A 20,803-nucleotide genomic window follows, 5' to 3' on the forward strand; every position below is an offset into this window, starting at 1 on the left:
CCCAGGGTCTCACCTATACTAGTCAAGCACTCTACCACTCAGCTACATACCTGGCCCTTTTTAAAATTTTTTACTTTTGAGAGAGGATCTCACTAAGTTGCCCAGGCTGGCCTCAAACTTGTGATCCTCTTGCCTCAGATCCTGAGTATCTATGTTTACTGGTATGTACCACCATACACTGGCTCTCTTCCACTTTTAAGTACCCTTGTGATTACTTTGAGTCACTAGAATAATCTAGGATAATCTCCCTATCCTAAATTCAGTTGATTGACAACCTCAATTCCTTTTTGCCATGTAATCTAATATTCACAGTTCAAGGAATTAGGGTATGGACATCTTGAGGAGGCATAGTTATTTCTGCCTAACACATGATAGTTGCTACAGGGATGTCTCTAATCATAGGTCCTTTTGGTGTTGATAATCTTTCTTTGTGGAGTGTAGTGAAATTTGCAGTGTTTTCATCCATTTTTCTCCATTTTGTGGTTTTTAAAATTTGAAATTATGTTTAGAATTAAGTTTGCTTTGAATAGTATTTAATTGCTTTATCATATTTTGATTTCTATCTTGTATTATCAGCACAGGCACATTTGAGACCTAATAATACAGGTATACTACAATAGGATTATTATAGGACAAGGTCATAAAGTTAATTGTTCACTTTTACTCAATGTTTTTAAGAGCCAGACCTTTATGGAAATTATTCATTTTAGAAGAAGTATATAGAGAGCCTTACCTAATTTGTAATGTGAGTTAAGGGACAATACAGCTTCTCTAACTTTGTCTAAATAGCATATGATAACCTGATAGAAATTGCAGATTTGAGAACTTTACTCATTAATTAATTTCTGGGTTTGTTTGTATAACTGCTTTTGGTTACATATTAGTACACACTCAGTAAATGAAGTGTTTTCTCATGATCTTTGTGATATAATATTTTCACATAAAATTTGCATCTGTTCATAGTACTTTTAATTCTCATTTATTACAGGCAGTATTTCCTTGATCATACCCCTATCCATTCAGAATTGAAAATACTTTTGAAGGGAATAACTATCTCTTCCACAGGACTTTTTGCCTCCTGTGTCATATTCATAATCCCACAATAGATAATAGCCCATACCATACATTATGAATATGTAAACAGTGGTGATAAATTAGCACCTATCTTTGAGATTTAGTATTTAGAGCACTAGGAGAGTAGTGATGTTTTTGTGATTCCCTTAACTGTTTTAGGGAGAAAAAAAGGTGAATAGACTTACTTTTTATTGAGAAAGAATGAATAAGTAATACACATTCAAGTAAATAGATCTTTGTAGCCAACTTTAAAGTCTGGTAAAAGGGAATAAGTCAAATAAATTTTGGTTCTAAAATTATGGACTAGGTTTGGACAATGGAAAATGCTCAGGGGTTACTCACATCTGCTGTGGGAATGCAGTGCTGATACTATAAATGGGATTTCAGAAAGATGGTGGCCATAGAGCTATGCCAGTATCCACAGATTCTCTTTATAAATTTGCCAGGTGCCCAACCCTTGCCTGGAGAAATTCAGCATAAAGACAGTATGTCCTACAGTGAGAAAAGTATTAAAAAGACAAGTTATATAGCCGAATTCTAAATTTTATAACTTGCATTGTCATTAATTAGCTCATAAAAGTATGAAATAAACATCATAAATTTTGAGGATCTCAACAGGTTAAAAAATTTGAGTATCTGTTGCTTTAAACATGGATAAAATATGCACTCGTGACAGTGAAAGGGGAGGGAAAAAACTTACAAGATGTTCCTGTGACTTTTATGGAAAAAAAAGGAGAGAAAAACATTTAAGCTAAAGGAAGTAAAAAAAGATTCAAAAACATCAGTGATATGTAAATGAACATAAGAAAGCACAGGCTCCATGGGGAAGAATCTCAACTCTTCAGAGGAGAGATTCAAGAGGTTGAATTTAGCCATTTTATATCTATGCTGGAATTCCAGGACCATACAGAATATGAGAAAAGTGTTACAGCAAAACCTCAGGGATACTGCTACCATTCTCTTTCCCTAAGGGGGACTTTTTCTTACATGAAAGGGAGAACTGCATTCCACCTGTCAGCTCAGCATAGGACATCCTTCATAAATATGAAAACAGAACCAAATTGGTAGACATTTGAGATGAATAAAAGGTTTTAAAGAGAATGAGTTTTGTACTAAAAAAAAATGAAAAAGTCTAATTTCTGAGTAATAAAAGATTTTCTAAGAATAATTTAAATTGTGTGTAATTAATATCTTTAGAGGAATCTAGGTATATATTGCACAGAGACTGTTTAGTATATAGTCTATAATTATTTAAAACTTTAGCTGTGGGGCCAGACAGCCTGTGTTTGAAACCTGGTTTTACCACTAACTAGTTGTTTGGGTCTCATTGTGCCTCAGTTTCCTCACCCAAAATAGGGATAATAATTTACCTAATTTACAAACTAATTTTGAAAATTAATACATAGAATAGCACCAGGCACACAGTAAACATTACTTTTATTATAATCACGTGAACTCAGAAAAATTGGCTAATATGAAAAAGAAATAATTGTAAATCTTGAGAATAAGAAATATGATTGTTGAAATGAACTCAATTCCCTGTGGTCCTAGGTGAAATTTCTGACAGAAAGAACATTGGGTTGACCTAGGTAATTATTGTGTGTGGCCCAAGTTTTCCATGTGGGCTATTACCCAGATTATAGATAGGTCACCTTGAGCCTGGCATCTCCCATAGTAGTTCCAGTCTCCATGGCAAGGGAGAGCTAGGTGGTCATCTGAAATAAGGCTGATCTAGGGCTGCCTTTTCATCAGCAAGGCTCATTTGCCCTGGAGAAAGGCAGTGTGACCACAGTATATGCTCCAGCCAACATGTTCCTAGTCATTGCACAATTCCCCTTTTCTTTTAAATAAAGTGACTACCATTGAAAATAGCAATTGCATTTAGAGATTGAGTAATACAAGAAAGTAAATATTCAAGAGAATACAATAAATGACCTGACAACAGTTCTTTTTTTACTGCTTTGTAAACCTTATAACACATTCTTTTATCTTTTGTAGATAGCTTGGTTAAAATGTCTGTTTTGTTAGGATTCTTAAAACCTTGGATGAGTTAGTGATAAATATCAGGGAAATTTATTGCCTTGATATTTTAATAGCTAGTTTGGGCTTGAAAAGAGATTTTTGAGAATTTTGCAAATTCCAAGATAACCTTTAAACCCTCTTAAAAATATATTCTGGTTTATCTTTTATTATGTAACCCAAAATTAGTGCTGAATTTATGGCATATCAGGGTTGGTTATTATGATAGTAAATAATTTATACTAAAATTAAAAACTTGAAAAGTTATACATAATAATATGTAGATATTGGTAATGAAACTGCGCAAATGTTCGTTAAATTTATTCCAGGTTGGGCCATGCAGGCTGCTGCCTATATCTTTATTCATAGGAAGTGGAAGGATGATAAGAACCATTTTGAAGACATGATTGATTATTTTTGTGATATCCATGAACCACTTCAGCTCCTCATATTCCCAGAAGGGACTGATCTCACAGGTAAGACAGCCTGGGTTTATATCACAGAATTTTAAAGCATCTAGTTAAAACTTCTTATTCCTTGGATGAAGTAACTGAATACCAACAAGATTACTAGATCACCCCCAAGGTCATTCATGTAATCAATAGGATGTCAGGCCCAAGACACTATTTAATTTATAGGACCCAGGATTCCAGCCCATGGAATTTATTATAGGCAAGCCCAAGTGATTGTTGTTATTCACAACTGCTATCCTAGAACTTTACATTTTAGCCCCAGAATATTTTAATATTTCAACCCTTTATCTTTATGTAAGCCAGTTTTTAATCATATTTTTGGTGAAGTTTGTCCCGCCTTCTGTTCTATATATTCTCTTGTCTGCTTTCAAGGTATTTATTTATCCTTTAAACTCTTTTTGCTTTCAGTGTCTTCCTTACAGAAAAGAATCTGATAGTAACTAATTTCAATTATTGTTGATTTAAGTTAACTTAATTACCTTTCTTTTGATATTTAAACCTTATTCCTCTTATAGGCAGGAAAGACATTATCTCTTCCTTAAAAACAAAACAAAACAAAAAAAACAAACAAAAAACAGCCATCATTGAGGTATAGAGGGAAAACAGGAGGACATGTTTAGAACTTTCTATCATCCCAGATATCAAAAATATTAAAAACAAAATATTGTATACTCTGGCCATGCACAATGGTGCACACCTGTAATCCCAGTGGCTCAGGAGCTGAAACAAGAGAATCACAAGTTCAGATCCAACCTCAGCAACTTAGTGAGACCCTAAGCAAATTATCAAGGCCCTAAGCAATTTAGCAAGACCCTGTCTCAAAATTAAATAAATAGGCTGGAGATATAGCTCAGTGGTAAAGCACCCCTGGGTTCAATCCCCAGTACCAAAAAACAAAACAAAACTTTACAGTCTATCATAGTTACTAACTTAGTGTTTTCTACCACACTTATTTAAACCCCAGGTCATTTTTACAGATCAAACCTTCTTTTGCAGTCCAGAATGTAAGATGGATAAAAGTGGAACTATCCTGGTTGAATACTGGGAGGAATGATGCAAACAGGGCATAGCTTCCATAGGAAGCAATTCTAGAGAATCCTTGGACTTGAAAGAGCAGAATTTAACTTTAATACCTTAAAGGTATCTTTCAGGAAAGATACAGCAGCACATTTAAAGGATCCAGTGGATGAATGTGTGCCGCATGAGGAAAAACAGACAAAAGCAGAGTAGATGGAAGTCTAAAAATCACAAATAGTATGGAAAGGAAAAACATGTACTAAACAAAGAAGGGCAACCCTTAGAGCTTAAAAAAGAGAACAAGTCAAGTAAATATTAATTTAAAACATGGACATAATTTATGGAACAAATTACCCAAAAAGAGTTCATAATAAAAAATAAAATTTATAGAAACATTTAAGTAAGTGAGGATTGACTGAGCCACAACTGAGGTTGATAAGGAGAACTAAGGTATTTTGGGGAAACAGTTACCAAAGATAGCAACAAAGAGATCTTTGACTTATCTATTACAGATGGAGCTGAGCTAAATGAACCATGGAAATACTTATTACTTGGGCAGTCTCTAAAATACATGCTTATTGTGTAACACCTGTTTGATTTTATGGTTAAAATTTTAAAATCAGGATCAAAGGGGATAATATGAAGGCTAATATTGGCTACCTGTTGTTTAAGCTTGAAAATAGATCCATTGTAGGTTTCAAGTTAATTGATTTCCAGTGCCAAACTACCTTTAGAAATTAAACTGGAAAGATAGCCAATTTAAATTTTATAAGACTTAGAATGTATAAAGCCTAACCTTGGATATTGAAATGTCAGTTTCGTTTGATGGAGTATAGAAAACAATTGACTGAATTGCATCCTGATTTATTTTTGTGAATGACAAAATGTACACTAAAGAATGTCAATTTTGGAACTTTATAATAACAATAAAAATAATATAATAATGATAAATAAACGCTAATGGGAAAAAGTTCATATGTTGCTGCTCCTCTGGTACATTAGTGTTAACATGTTCCGTATATTAGTGTTAACATATTCCATATATTAGACCTTTAGAATCTATAAAATATATTCAAAATGTTTTTCATTTTATATTTTTTCTCAGGTTTCTTTTATAGGTGATGAACTTTACATCTAGTCGCAGGCGTTTGGAGTCCAGTGTGTTTCCTATTTCCTATTTTTAAAAAGTTTTTTATTTTAGTTGTAGATGGACACAGTATCTTTATTTTGTTATTTTTATGTGGTGCTGAGGATTGATTGCTGTGCCTCATGCATGCAAGGCAAGAGCTTTACCACTGAGCCACAACCCCAGCTCCTAAGTTAAAATGGCATTTACATCTTAAGGCCAAATTACAAAAGCCAGACTGTTTGCCCTAATGAAATAAAAAGTGGGGTCTGGTGCTTTGTTTTGTTTTGTTGCAGAATTATATGAGTTAGAAAAAAATGATTTGAAAAGGGCTAAGAAAATATTTTCAATTTGGAAAATTGAAAAAAAGTGTTTTTGGTTACCAGTTAACTTTCAATTTGAATTTTTAATGATAAAGCGAACATTTTATAGTTTTCTTTAAATTTTGAATTCAGTTTGCTTGTACATTTCCAAATTAGTGCATTTAAATATGACCTTGCACACATTCTATCTCCATGTATTATTGTTTAACTTTTTTCTAATACTATGTATTAGAAATACATAATATATGTTAGTTTTGGAAAGTTCAGAAACATAGAAGGATTCACAAAAATTCTTATAATTTCACAGCTCATACATAGTAAACACTATTCTAATTTGGTCCATTTCTTTTGGGTCATTTGGTTACAGATACACACATACATAGGTGTCAATGTGTATATGTATATACATACATATATAATCTTAAACAAAATTGAAAAACTAAGATCATACTTCGTTCTTTTTTCCTTCATGTTATATTGTAATATTCACATCATTATATATTCTTTGATAAAGGTTGAGTAGTTTTATATTATATTGACATATTGGTATTCGCCAGAGAAATAGAAACAGTATACCAATAGGGAGAAAGAGATTAAGGTTTATTTTAAGGAAGTGGCTTTTGCATTGATGAAGGCTTGGCCCATCCTCAGGTTGGAGCCCCAGGGAAGAGTTTCAGATTGAATCCAAAGGCTGCCTGGAGGCAGAAGTCCTTCTTCCTTGTGGAGAAGGGGAGGGCACACTATCTTTTCCTGTTAAGGCTTTCAGTTAATTTAGATGAGACCTTCCCACATGGTAGAAGATAGTCTGCTTTACTCAGTCTACAGATTTAGATATTAATGTATCTTAAAAAAAAATATAATAAGTACTTTCACGTATACATCTGGAATAATGTTTGACCAAGTACCTGGGTACAGTGGCTTAGTCAAGTTGACACATAAAATTAAACATCACAATTGGAATATTGTACTTTAGAGTTCCAGTTCCCTAATTTGGAAAGGAAAGCTTCCAGACTTTAACAGTTACAATGTTATATACAATTTAACACCCTTGTATATAAAACATTTTCATTTAATAGATATATATGTTTCTGGATCTTTATGTACAAAACAGAGTTCCTTCTTTCATGAAGTTAATATGAGGGAAGAGATAAGTAAGTTACAAAAAGTAGGTCTGGTTGTCATAGGTGCTGTTCAGAAAAATAAGGCCAGATAAGGAGAGAACAACAGAAGAAGGCAGGATGCCATTGGATATAAGGTATTTAGGGCAGGCATCTCTACTCTTTCTGTGTAGGGACTAAATTTGAAAACCATGCATCTGTATGGTAGGTGGGAAAGGGGAAGAAAAGCTGCATAGACCTGAGGTGGGGACATGCCTGGCTGATTTGAGGAGAGAGTGGCCTGCAGTCCTGTGGGTGGAAGGAGTGCTGTAGTGGAGGAGTTTCAGGGAGTGAGTTGATAGGAGGTTGTGGTCAGAAAGTAGGATGTTAGTGTAATTACTAATAAGAACAGAGTCTGGGGATGGGTAGGTAAAGTAGGGTCAAGAGGAAAATCTGCATCTAATCTCTCTCTCTCTCTGTTTCTACTTTCCCGTGCTGTGACTGTACATTTTAGAACTATTTGTACTTGTATGCACATGTATATGAGAATTCAGTTTTGTCTTCAGAATCCCCAGTTTTTGACAAATTGGAAGAGCAAACTAACAAGTAGTTACTGTTCATATTTATGTTGTCTCTGGGATTCCTGATTCCATATAAGGTCTGCCAGCTACTTGCAACAGAAATACTGTTTGTAGCCCCATGCCCACAGCATTCAAAAACTAATGTAAACAGCTTTTTACTTTACATATTTAGGACCTTTCCTTTTTATTTGCTTAAAATATGTGGGTATTGGATTCCATTTTTTTTTATTGTACCATGATGTAATATCTCCTATAAGAGTATTCTTTGAATATTTTAGTGTTATAGAATGCATCTGTGGTTTCTGGAGGTTTGGAGGGCTTAGTAAATTTACTCCTAGGAAAAGTTGTATTTATGTAAATGCGAAATTTGTAGAGTGTAGCTGAGGATTGCTGATTGCTGAGGATTGCTGATCTGCTGTCATCAGAAGGTATTTTGTGATTGCTCCCAAAAGTCGAGGCCAAATTTCTGAATACTTTACTTTTACCAAATGTATTTGCTGAATAATGGGTTTGGTTCTTCTTGGAACTTGCAAGTTACCTCATGGAATGGAAAAAGAAGGTTTCACCAACAATTGGAACATACACTCTACTCTGTTAACTGTATTCAGCCAAACCATCTTCAGATGTTTGTACATGATGTGCTAATCATGTGCCCATTCTGTTACGGAGTGGTTTTGGTTAGTAATATTAGCCTGTCCTTTGCCTGAGCAAGGCAGATATTTTACTTTGCATTGAAGGCCTAAATTATTGGGTTAAAAAAAATGTTAATCTGATATATATGATTGCTAGTTGTTTCTTTTAGATAGCTAGATCCTTATATTTTGTTAGTTTTTAAGTCTTATTAGCATTTTTTTTAATTTTAGTACTTGTTTTAATTACATAAGGATTATTTTATTAAAGTTTTCATTTATTAGTATTTTATTTCAGTTTTCATTGCATATTGGCTTTTATGAAGTCTTCTAAAGCATTTAAAAGATTTGAATATAGATTTCAGGAAACTTTCATGTAAAAAATCTATTGATACCGTGTTATAAAAAGTTTTTAAAAATCCATTAAATTAGTCAAGAATCTTTGTAATGGCCTATCTAAAATGTTTGTATCTTCTTGGTATTCTGTATTCAGTTATTACAGAATAATACTTGCCATTTTTATTAAGGAAATTCTGCACTTCTTTCCTTACCTCACTATTTGTTACCCTTTATTTGATGGTTTCTAATGGTCCGTTGTTTTGTTTAGAAAACAGCAAAGCTCGAAGTAATGATTTTGCTGAAAAAAATGGACTTCAGAAATATGAATATGTCTTACATCCCAGAACTACCGGCTTTACTTTTGTGGTAGAGCGTCTAAGAGAAGGTAAGCACTCATCTCTTTTTTTTTTCAATAAAGTGGCAAAATTGCTAAACTTTATATGCTTTACATTGTATAATGTTGACATCTGTGACACATAGTCAGCTTCACCTGGTAATTGCTACACTGCCTGTGCCTAATATGGAAAGTCTTTAATTATTATATAAGTAAAATTACAAAGTTCTTACTTCTTTCCCTTTGTTCCTTTAGTGTCTAATGTGCTTTAAGATACGAACTATAACCTGTTCAGTTGAAGCTTTTCAACAACTAAGCACTCATGATTTTAAAGAAATTTACACATACTGCCAGTCCAAAATCACATGGAAATGGTACATCAAGAGTGTTGTCCCTGTTAATTTGGCTTGTTTTTAAATTGTGTGTTTACACACATGTGGCATGGACATGTGAGCTTGGTATCACATTATCTGTGAATAGTGAGCCCATCAACCCATTGAAGGTCATGAAGGATATAATTCATCATCCCTGTGGAATAGGCAAAATGGTACCCAGACCCTACTCTGGTGATACTTCTTTCCTTCCTTTCTCTCTCTCTTTTCCCTCTTTTCCTGTGTGGTATCATTTACTGTAGAGTCTAATTTGGACTCATTCTTTTTGGTCACCAGTATTTTTTTTTTTTTTTTTTTTTTTTTAAAAAAGGTAATTCTGACATCATATAACACATTCATCTACTAGATGGCTCTGTTAACAATGTTTGACTTTGGAACACATCTTTTTGCTAAAAAAGATCTTCCTAAATGTAGGCAGGATATATTAATAATAATGAGAAATTATTTTATAGTGGATAAGAATATATTCATAAAGCCCTTTGTTCTGAAACCTTGGAAATGTTTTAAAAGCAAACTGATTCATAACTTTGCTACACACTTAGGAAATGTGTATTGCTTAGTCATTACTCAAAGCACTAACTAATAACCACAATTAGTAATTTTTCCTGTCAGAACTAGTTCTAATCCTCACCCTTACCCACCCAGCATATATTAGTAGAGAGAGAGAGAGAGAGAGATACAGATGATCCCTTTTGCTTCAGCAAGAAAACAAGATGGCAATTTAGATGACTCCATTTATTTCAGCTAGAAATGCAAAAATAAATATTGATTATTGTTAAAATAGTAATTGTAGCTAACGTTATTTTAGCATTTAATAAATACCAGGCATTATGGTAGGTGTTTTTTACATCTAAATTCAATTAATTCTCATAACAACCCTACATTATAGTTGTCACTTGTAATACAAAACCAAAGCAGAAATTGAGGTGAAGAATCTCATCAAAGTTATTAGAATATAGGTCCTAACTGAGTAACACTTATACTTTCTATTATAACTTATTGGTTCTTGTATTTATAGTGTTTTTAGTTAATCAGATCTCCAAATCATAAAGCACCTTTTTAACAATAGTGAGCTAGATGATTTTCTTCAAGAAACAATTAAAAGAAAGAAAAAAAAAATAGGCCAGATCATGAAGGGATGGTGGTCGTAAGGTAGGTGGTTATGATGTTGTCTGAAATAGAGGAGGAGCAGGTACATACTAAGGAGGCATGATTTAGGACATTGTGGATAGCTCTGATGTCTAGAGGTGTGGTAGGGGTTTCAGGTGAACAGAGACAATAAGTTTCATCAAGGATCAGAGGTGAAGAGGATTTTAGATCTCATCTACTCTAGAGTACTAGAAAGGAAATCTTTTAGAAAAGAAATCTAAGAACCAGAAGGCAAGTGCAGCATAGTTTTTAGGTCTTTAGGCTTGTGAGATCTGTTTTTAACTACAAACTACATGAAAAAGAAGCTTTCTTTAAAACCATTATAATCAATCTTCCAGTGATATCCTGGAGACTACATAGTAAATTACCATAAAGTAACATCTTTACTGTTCACACTTGTAACTGAACTCAGGGCTGCTGCCATCTATTGAGCAGTTGTTAGCATAGATGGCTAAATGAGAAGTTCAGAACATTAAGAAGTTAAGTATAGCAGAAAGTATTGAATAAGAGGTAATGTGAAACAAGAAAAGTTAGTTTCTGTAGAGAAACTAACCAAGATAGAGAATACTTGGAAAGCATACTTATCTTAAATATAGCACCAGTTAGGTAAAATCACACAAATATGTTGTTTCGATAATAATAATTGCAGCAAGTTTACCTTTTGTACCTTTATTTCCACCATTTGTGTACTTGCTTTATAGTCCCTTATGTGTAGGACCTTCTGTGGAAGGTCCTACACATAAGGGACTCAGTCAATATTATTTGTATGTAATAATTTAAAAATTTTATCTGAAAAGTAAGACAATATAATATCCTAGCATGCTCTTTGCAGAGCATTTTGTATATACTGATAGGCATCTGTTATGGATGATTTATTTCACGTGTACCTAATCACAGAGTCTTTCAGTATGTGATCGTGTAATTTTTTTCTCACTGCTGGAATAAACCAAACTCAAAAGTAAGATGCTGACTTAGAGGAAAGGGTTCATCTGAAGAAGATTTTTTTTTTTTTTCTGCCTGTATAACAAATTTATAATGTAGTTGTCATAACACCAAAAATTATTTACATTTGTCATCATCTCTGATGCTTTATCATGTTTAACAATAATATCTTAAATATTTTATTTCAAATAAGTAATCATTTGGCCCACTCATTATTTGATTTTGTTGTACATTTTGTAAGCCAATTACTGAGTTGTAATCATGCAATAATTACTTTCACCATTGGGCGGCACAAGTGTGTGCATTTGAAACAACTTGAAATTAGGCTAGAGTAGCTATGAAATGGGGATAAAACACTTGCCATTTGTTTCATAGTATGTCTTATTTGAGATAACTTTGTCTTTAAGATATTACAGCATTCATGGGTAGAAAAGAATTATATTATTTTTAGATGCCCCCATGTATATCACATGGTTTAGTTAAATGCTATATTTTGTGTATAGTACATAGATATTATGCCAAATAATTATAAGAGTATTTACTAAAGAGAGATTGTGTACTACTGAAATGTTCAGGTAAGGCTTCTGAAAGATGCTGAACTTCCCTTGGACATTAGAGAGTACATGTGATTTGGACAGGCCGAGAAAACAAGGATGGCTAAGAAAGAGTACAAGAAAGGGCACAGAGTCAGGACCTGTATGGACCTGAGCAGTCACCTAGGAAGAAAATCAACCCAGTAGAGCTAAAGACCACTTGTAAAGCAAGAGACAATATTTAAGAAGGTTGTTTGGAGTCATTAATATAAAAAAATTTAATACCCCAAACAGTCACAATTTTAGTTTGTGTGTCTCCAGATGAAGTCATTTTGTTCTACACTTGTTCTCATTTGCACTGAGAAAACTGGAAGCAAAAGCAGTAGACCAGTCATAGATAGCCAGTGTTCATCAGCATTGTCATATCATTTTAACTTCTTGGACTTTTTGCTTAGTTCACAGCTATCTGCTGACAATCCAGTCTGTTCGTTGTCTGTAGTGACTTTGTCTAGGAGGCCAGCCGAGGCCATCACTGTGTGGCTCACATTCCATTTGTTTCAATCTGTGAGCCTGTCTCAGGACTGTAAGTCAGTTACCCTTCCTAATAGCCAGCCTGTGGTAGAGGGCAAGGAAGAAAGGCAGACTGACAAACTACTAAAATATGGGGTGCCTTGTATACCATGTACTCTGACCTTTTCATGTGGCTTTTTATTGCTGGAAACCATTTATGAAATACAAGAAGAATTTTCCCTTATATTTAAAAAAAATGTTATTGTACAATAGACCTTTGACATTTGCTAGAATATTTTTCTGAGACCTTTTCCAGTTCCTGAAATTTGCAAATATCTTTGTAGATTAGCAGTTGACTTTCTTTTGAGGTCATTGTACAAGGAACAAAACTTCTGTCTATTGATGGTGATAAATAAAGTACAACAAAATACTGACTAGTGGGTAAGTACATAGGTCACCCAAGTGACTTGGAGATACATACATGAAGCAGAAATTATTCAAATTTGCCTCAGCAGAATTATATATGACCATATGTTAGAAATCTTTGGGGTCTCTCCATGTCATGTCTTCAGGTGCCATAATTTATGAGTGGCAATTCTTTTGTTTTCTCTTTTCATTTTATCCTCCCCCACCTCTAGTAGCAAAAAATCTGAGCTGTTCATTTAGGACAGATCTTGTCATTGTGTTTAATGAAAAGAAGCATGACCACCTTTAAAAAAAAAAAAAAAAACACACCATCTAACCTTTATCAAGTACCTACCATGTGCTAAGGATTGAATCGTACCCATGTTCTTTTTACCTTGCCCATGCAGTAGAATCAACCATGGAGGCTTGCAAAAATATCCAGGCTCAGACCTGCTGAATCATCCTGAGTGTTGCATCCTAAGCTCATAACTACTCTCTGCTTACCAGCCACTCTCATCCATATCACTTAATTCTCCCAACCAAGCCAGGCAGTAGCTTGCCCTATGCTACACCTGATCAAACTAGCTCCCTTTAGCAGCTTGCCCTGGGCCTTACAGCTACTGAATAAGGGTACCATAAATTAAAGTCAGGTCTGTTTGATGCTAAGGCCCATATTCTTTGCACTATAATTAATAAGTTTATAGTTTTTCTGTTCCAAATATTACAAAAACATCTTCTTTGTAGGTTTTTCCCTCCTTTTCCAAAATTTCTCTGTGATCTCCTTGGCTGTATGTGAGTTTTGTTTAAGTGGAAAAATACATAAAGGATTTCCTTTATTGTACCTTTTAGTTTTTTTGATTCCTACATTTACCAATTACTTATCCATTTCCCTCATCCTTAGAGAACACTTGGAAAACACACTTATCTTCAAATATAATATCAATTATGCAAATAGGTTGTTTCTATAATAGCAATTGTGGAATGTTTAAGTACTCTGACTTTTCTTGTTCTTGACTTGCTTTATATTTCTACTAGAGTATAAACAACAACAAAAATGACAACATTGTGTTTCAAGTTGTGGTTTCCCTTTTTTATTTTCTTTTAGTTATTAAGTCTCAAAACTAGATTTGTGATTTGATTTTCTGAACACTGACTCACTTTCTGTGAAAAAGAGATAGTATTATTTTTATTATAAAAACTTTTTTTAAAAAAGGCAAATTATTCAATTATAAAGAAGAAAATAAAGACATGATTTTAACCAGTTACTTATCAGAAATATTGTGCCCATTCTTTTACACAGTCTTCCTGTTTTTTTCATATGTAGCAAAATTAGAGTCAAATCATATATCTTGTTTCATAAAGTTTTTTTTTTTAACTTAGTACATTGTGAACATTTTCTCCGTCTTCACTTAATTTTTTCAGTATATTTACGTATGTGTGGTACTCTATCACATTACTGTTTAACTAGGCTCTGTTGTTCAAAATTAAAATTAAAATTCCAATTGTCTACTCTTATAAATAATACCAAAGTATGCAAAAATCTGAATGTTTTCTTAGGATGAATTTCCAAGTAAAGTTACTGAGTTAAAAAATATTTATTTTCTCACTTTGAGTTGGGCATGGTGGCACATAGTGTCCAACTCGGGAGGCTGATGCAAGAGTATGGCAAGTTTGAGGCTAACTCAACTTAGGGAACACTCTGTTGCAAAATAAAAAAATACCAAAAGGACTAGGGCTGTAGCTCAGTGGTGAATGCCCCTGGGTTTAATCCTCAGTACCACCAACCAGAAAAAGTAAAAAAATATATATATATTATTTTTATTTTATTATTTTTTTCAACCTCCAAATTCTATCATGATTGCCTTAGAGCCATCTCTTGTAGACATCCCACTTTCCTATACTCCCTTCCTGGCCCCAAGCCTTCCTGTCTAATTGGTCTCTGGTTTCTTCTTTACTAATCCATTTTAGACACTGATAATAGCCAACCTTCATAAAATACCATTCCAGTGTAATCATGTATACATTTGTTTAGAAATTGTTCTTTGAGAATTGTAGGGTTTAGAAAACATAATTGTAATGCTGTGTCCTAAGAAATGAAAGTAGAAAGTATTTTGAGGACATGAAAAAAGAGAGCCTATCTTTACCTGAAGAGGTGACACTTAAAAGGTGGCATATGAGCTGAAACTTTAAGAATAGGGAGGCACTTATAAGAACATGAAAAAAGTGATTAAGACAAATGCACAAACTATGATGAGAACAGGAAGGAACTCCAATAACTTAGAGATCAGGACACTGAAGCGGTAAAGGCCTGGACTGTTTGAAACCTGAACAACCTTATGACAAACAGAGACATTCAATGAAGAAATGGATAAAAAGAACCTGCAAAGGAATCTGAGACCAGAGAAGTAGGAGAAAGTATGAAGAGCCAAAGGGAAGAGCATTTATCAAGAAGAATCAACAATGCCAAATGCTGCTAAGAGGGTAAAGAAAATAAAAGAGAAAAAGTGTTCATTAGATTTAGAAATAAAATATTTGCCCTTAAAGATCTAGGTGAGATGGCCTTTGCTGTTCTTTTGGAAGGTGAAGTAAAATGTAGTAACACAGTTATTAATAAAGGTCTACTGTGCTGAGTCCTATTAGAGAGGAAAAGGGAAACTGGGAATGAACTTTTAGAAGATCCTTATATTTGGAGGGCAAAGCACCGCAGGTTTTAATCTGGACAGACATAACCTGAGGCAAATGTAAAAAGCATAAGGCACAGTCAGAAATGGTCAGTTAATTCAAATAGATTGGTTCACACTGCATGAAAGAGCATTCTGAGTGGTAAAATTTAAATATCTTAAGATATCATATCTTATTTAATTTTTATATCTGAGTCCCTAATGTGGTGACAAGATTGTCATAGGCACTTACTAAACTTACAATTTTTTGTGCAAATTTTCATGGAAGATCATTTCAGTGTATCTCAAACATACATGTAATTAGCAGTGTCCCTACCCACTTCATTCCAGAAATCAGATATTTGGCAGATGTTAATTTCTGTGCAGCTTCTTGATTGCAACAGAAGTGAGATTTATGGCAGTACCAGAGGACCACCTGAGGCAGATGCATACAGTCACTGCTATCTTAAGATACTCCTCTTTTTTAACTACTGAGAGATAAAAAAGGGTGACTTGTTTTTCCTTTTTAGATTTTGTATACTATTAGAAGAAAAATACATAAACATTTATAATTTAATAAGGTCTTGGCATTTGATCATATAGAAACAAATATATAAATGTGGTTCTTAATGACCATTTCCATGGTTTAGTATTTCTACCCAGTGAGTTTCAGATTTTGAGATGATACTCTGTACCACTTTACTTCAGCATGAGAAAAATTCTGTCCTGGGGGTCTTGTACTATTTTTCTAATGCCAGCCAGCTGTAATAAATGCCCACCATTGTAAAAAATATGCCTGGATTACAATGACTGAATGTCTTATGGCACTATTAATAAAAAACTTCCCAAAATATTATGTTCTTTATTAGATGATTATTTTTATAGATGAGGGAAAATTACCCACTTACTGAATTTTACTCATTAAAGTTTGTCCTATACCTAAATATTGGTGTTCTGTTTTAATGTTTACATTATTTTCTTAAAGTAGCACCCTGAAAAATGCCGATAACTGTGACATTTACAAAATATATTTATTTTAATGTTCAGAATTATGGAAGAAGCTTCTGTAAGTAAAATTTCTAGAATTGCCTTTGAGTGATGACTTTTGCAGACTGTTCTCTGACCATAAAGAATATTGTTACATACACTCAAATGTTCTCTCAGTTTCCCTCTGAAGGCAAAATTGAGAAATAAGAAACAGTAGCAGAGGATTCCAGTGGCTAGGCTGTCACAGTGGTGGCAACTAACTGTGTGGCAGATGCATACTAAGTATTTGTCTTTGGAAAATTGTTTGAAACAAAATACATAAGAGGGTTTCAGCTGAGTACACAAAATGTATGTAACAATATAATTTAGCTTCCTGTTAATATGAAAGTCGAATTCTCAGTAAAGGTGAGATTTTGGCCTGACTCTAAATCCTGTGGACTCTTGAATCCAGAAATTCATCTTAACAGGAGCATATGCCTGCCTTTTGGTTTTGTATAGTGTATAATTTCATTATGAACCTGTCATATTTCTTTTTTGGGTTTGTCCAAAAAAGATTTACCTTCTTTCTCCTTTATTCTGGACATGTTTTACTATTTATAAAGATTGCATCTTTTCTCTTTGCACTTTTTAGATTTTTCTTCTTCCTTATTCAAAATATTCTTCATTTTTTTCTAGTTATTTTGAGTACTGCAAAGTAATATTAAAACAATACTAAATCTTGCTGTTGTGTGTGTATGTGTGCATGTGTATATATAAACCAAGTTCATCACATTCACTTTTAAAAAAATAAATTCTGATCAAAAAAACAGTCCTACAAAGGTGGGTGCAGTGGTACATGCCTGTAATCCCAGTGGTTCAGGAGCCTGAGGCAGTAGGATCTCAAGTTCAAAGCCAGCCTTTGCTGTTGAATGAGAGAAGCCCTAACCATCTCAAGGAGACCCTCTCTCTAAATAAAATACGAAAAGGGCTGTTGATTTGGCTCAGCGGTTGAGTGCCCCTGGGTTCAGTCTCCAGTACCAAAAAACAAAGTAAAACAAAAAGCCCCAAAACAGCCCCACAAAAACATGAAAGTAAATACAGAAATTGCTTACTTATTAATTTTGAAAATTATCTGCTTATAACATTATTTTCTCTCTTCAATTCTGATTAGATTATTTTTATATGTTATACAAGATTATTTTACTTATATATTACTATAAGATGTAATAAGGGGTGTGTGTGTGTGTGTGTGTGTGTGTGTGTGTGTAGGTCACATAGCTTCCAACGCCTACTATCTGACTGAGAAAGCACTCAAACTGGCTTTGTCATAGAATCTGAGCTGAGTACACTGCTCTTGGTGCAATTATCAAAAACTGGCTCTTCCATGTTACATATAATGTGAAGTGTTGAAAGAATATAAGTGTCCGATTCATCTGCCTTCACCTAATGAAGTGTGGGAGAGGAATGCCACACACAGGATTCCATCTGACCATGTGCAGTCAATTCCATGGATTCTCTAGTTTGGTAACTACTGACTCTGAGAATCTGTCAGAAAGTGCATATACACAAAATACAGAATGTATTGTGCTCTATTTTGCAACAATTAATAACTTAATCAAAAAATTTATTGTGGTTCACTCATCTCTTTAAATAGGGAATAGTTATTGAGAGGGAATTTAAAAATAATAAAACCACTAATACATAATTGCTTCTCAATCTTTGTTTTAGAAAGTATTTTTCCCAGTTAGTCTCATTTGATTTTTACAAAAAACTTAACAAACAGTATTCTACAGTGTGTTGGTTCCTCTTCATTATAATATTTTATCTGAAGACGATGACTTTCTTAAATCTCTTGACAGCAAGCTACATATTTGTATTGTTCCCTTGTCTTTGACCATAACCGTTGTCTTTGTTGTTCATGTTACATGCTTGACTGTGATGGCTAAATTACTTTTCTGTAACATCTCTGAGTATAATTGAGAAATATCTATATGTGATTTTTTACTATTTATTACTCACTATGTTTAACATTTTAAAATAACCTACAGAACATGAATGTTTATGGACTTTTGAAAAACTAGCCTTTGGTAGTATAAGGATGCCATACTACCAATTATTTACAACTATTTTGGTATTAAATGAGAGAAATTTGTGTGGAGAGTTCTTTGTTTTTGTCTATAGTATCCAGTTTCTTCAAAGTGAACTTCACTTCAAAAACTCCCTATTCTTTGGGTTAATTTTGCGTTAAAAGTAGTCAGAAAGTAGTTTGGGGTTCCTTGTATAAACTGGCAGAACATTTAAGACTCTCGTACCAAAGTTTAAAAATCTTACATTTGTAGTTTATTTATGACTTACATCTTTCCTTTTTCCCTCATAGAATTTTAAATAGCCTTTTGGCAGAAGATAAAATAAGTGAAATGTGGACCAAAGTGCCAACACCAGGGAATAAGTATGTGTACATAGGGCTTGAAGGGAAGGCGTGTTATTATTGAAGCTAAGGAAAGCTGCTTTAGTCAAACATAAACCTTAGAACTGACCTTCTTAGAAGTCAAGGCACAGGGGCCTTCCTGTATTTTCTTCATTGCATTCATTTCTTGGTGATTTACAATGACACTGAGCTCTTTTTCTAGGCAGTTATCTTTTCTCTTGGGGAGCAGAATTGTTAACCAGCATTCTCAAAGCTGGACAATAGAGCTTTCCTATTTTTGTGAACTGTTCTTAGATGACATTGTTAAAGAAGATCTACCAACTTGACTACATATACTTCCACTCAGAAGAACTTCATATTATTCTTGGTGTGAGTATATGGAAATAACTTAGAATCTTTATTTCATAGTGCTTGAGAAGGAATTGAACATTCTTTTCTGGGTCATAAGCTCATAAGCTGTACTTGTTTTCATCCAGAACAATGTTTTAACAAACACAATAGGTTCATAATATTAAATCCAAAGGAGATTTCCAAATAGTTTAACAGTTAATTTTGCTTACAGAAATTAATAACCTTTCTGATCAGTAAAAGACATCTTTACTGTGCTGTTTCAATTTAATTTCTTTAGTAATTCAGGTAGACTACATCCACTCCAGTGTCATTAAATCATCCTTAATAAAGGTTCATATTATAATATTTCAGAAATGGATATTGGTAAGAACTGAAGTAATTAGGAAATACTGGGACTTCTGTTTAGACTGAGTTGGTAAATAGTTTAGGCAAAGGGATATGTAAAAAGCTTATCCTGCATAGTATCTTTAAAATTGAATTAAAGTATATATATTTAGGACTGGGGATGTAGAGGTAGAGTACTTGTGTAGCATTCAGGAGACCTTGGATTCAATCCCCACTACTGCAAAAAATATTTTAAAAATATATCCATTTAAATATTCTAAAGAAAATGTCTATTGTAAATAATTACAATCTAAATCTTAGGTAAGATCTGTCTTATAGTTAATATCTTGTGATCAATGCATGCTGGTGACAGCAGCAGAATTAAAATTTGTGATGAACACATCCCTGTGAACACATTTGGAAAGTCTGTGATCCAGTGCCACAGGAACAACACACAAGTACCGAGCAGAGAAAGGCCATGATAGCTAGCAGAGTGGGGAGTCCAGGGAACTGGGTTTTGAATTCGGTCCTGAGGAATGGTAGAATTTGAATTGGTAAAGAAATCGAAAGAATACAGTTAGGGTTAGAGTTAGGGTTAGTTATCTCACTATGGAGACTGGCTTGGTTGGAGCCCGGCATTCATTTTTATTAAGCAATGAGAGCTAAGTTAGAAAGTTAATCTTAGTTGTTCAGAAAGTCTCAACTCTAACAAATTGGAAAACAAAAAGGGATCAGAAATTGTGGGAGTTGTGAAGGTGGTACTTAGGGCTTTATTCATTCTCAAAGACTGGTGAGTAAATTGTTCCCTTCTCAGTATTTTAAAAGAGTTTATTATTTTCCTAAGGAGTTTACTACTTATCCTCAGATAAAATAAGATCTCTTGGCTTTGTCATCATTATAGTTATCCCAAAATAGTATCTTATTTTGAGATTTCTGCATTAATTATGTTCTGTTTAAAGGGAGACTCAGTAAAAGTAATTACACTTCATGTATTTTACATCTCTTTGAACCACAAGTGAGGTATTTACAGACTGTATGATGGCATATGGTAGGAATAGAATATGATTCATCCAAATTACAAAGATGTTTCCTAGGAAAGAATCATCGAAGAAATGTCTTATTTATATCTTT

General features: G+C 33.7%; 1 protein-coding gene across 11 annotated transcripts in view; it reads left to right on the forward strand.

Annotated features, from left to right (window-relative positions):
- The window catches only part of Lclat1 (lysocardiolipin acyltransferase 1), a 182,158-nt gene that overhangs the window by 109,442 nt on the left and 51,913 nt on the right, over positions 1–20,803 (forward strand). For all 11 annotated transcript variants that reach the window (XM_058578444.1, XM_046441570.2, XM_046441575.2 and 8 more), the window contains 2 exons: positions 3,423–3,569; positions 8,947–9,063. In XM_058578444.1, the coding sequence (XP_058434427.1) occupies positions 3,423–3,569; positions 8,947–9,063 (264 nt within the window). The remainder of the gene's footprint in view (positions 1–3,422; positions 3,570–8,946; positions 9,064–20,803) is intronic.

Source organism: Marmota monax, unplaced genomic scaffold (genome assembly GCF_021218885.2).
Source record: "Marmota monax isolate L192 unplaced genomic scaffold, Marmota_monax_Labrador192_F-V1.1 WCK01_AAM20220418_F8-fsc00010, whole genome shotgun sequence".
NCBI lineage: Eukaryota > Metazoa > Chordata > Mammalia > Rodentia > Sciuridae > Marmota > Marmota monax.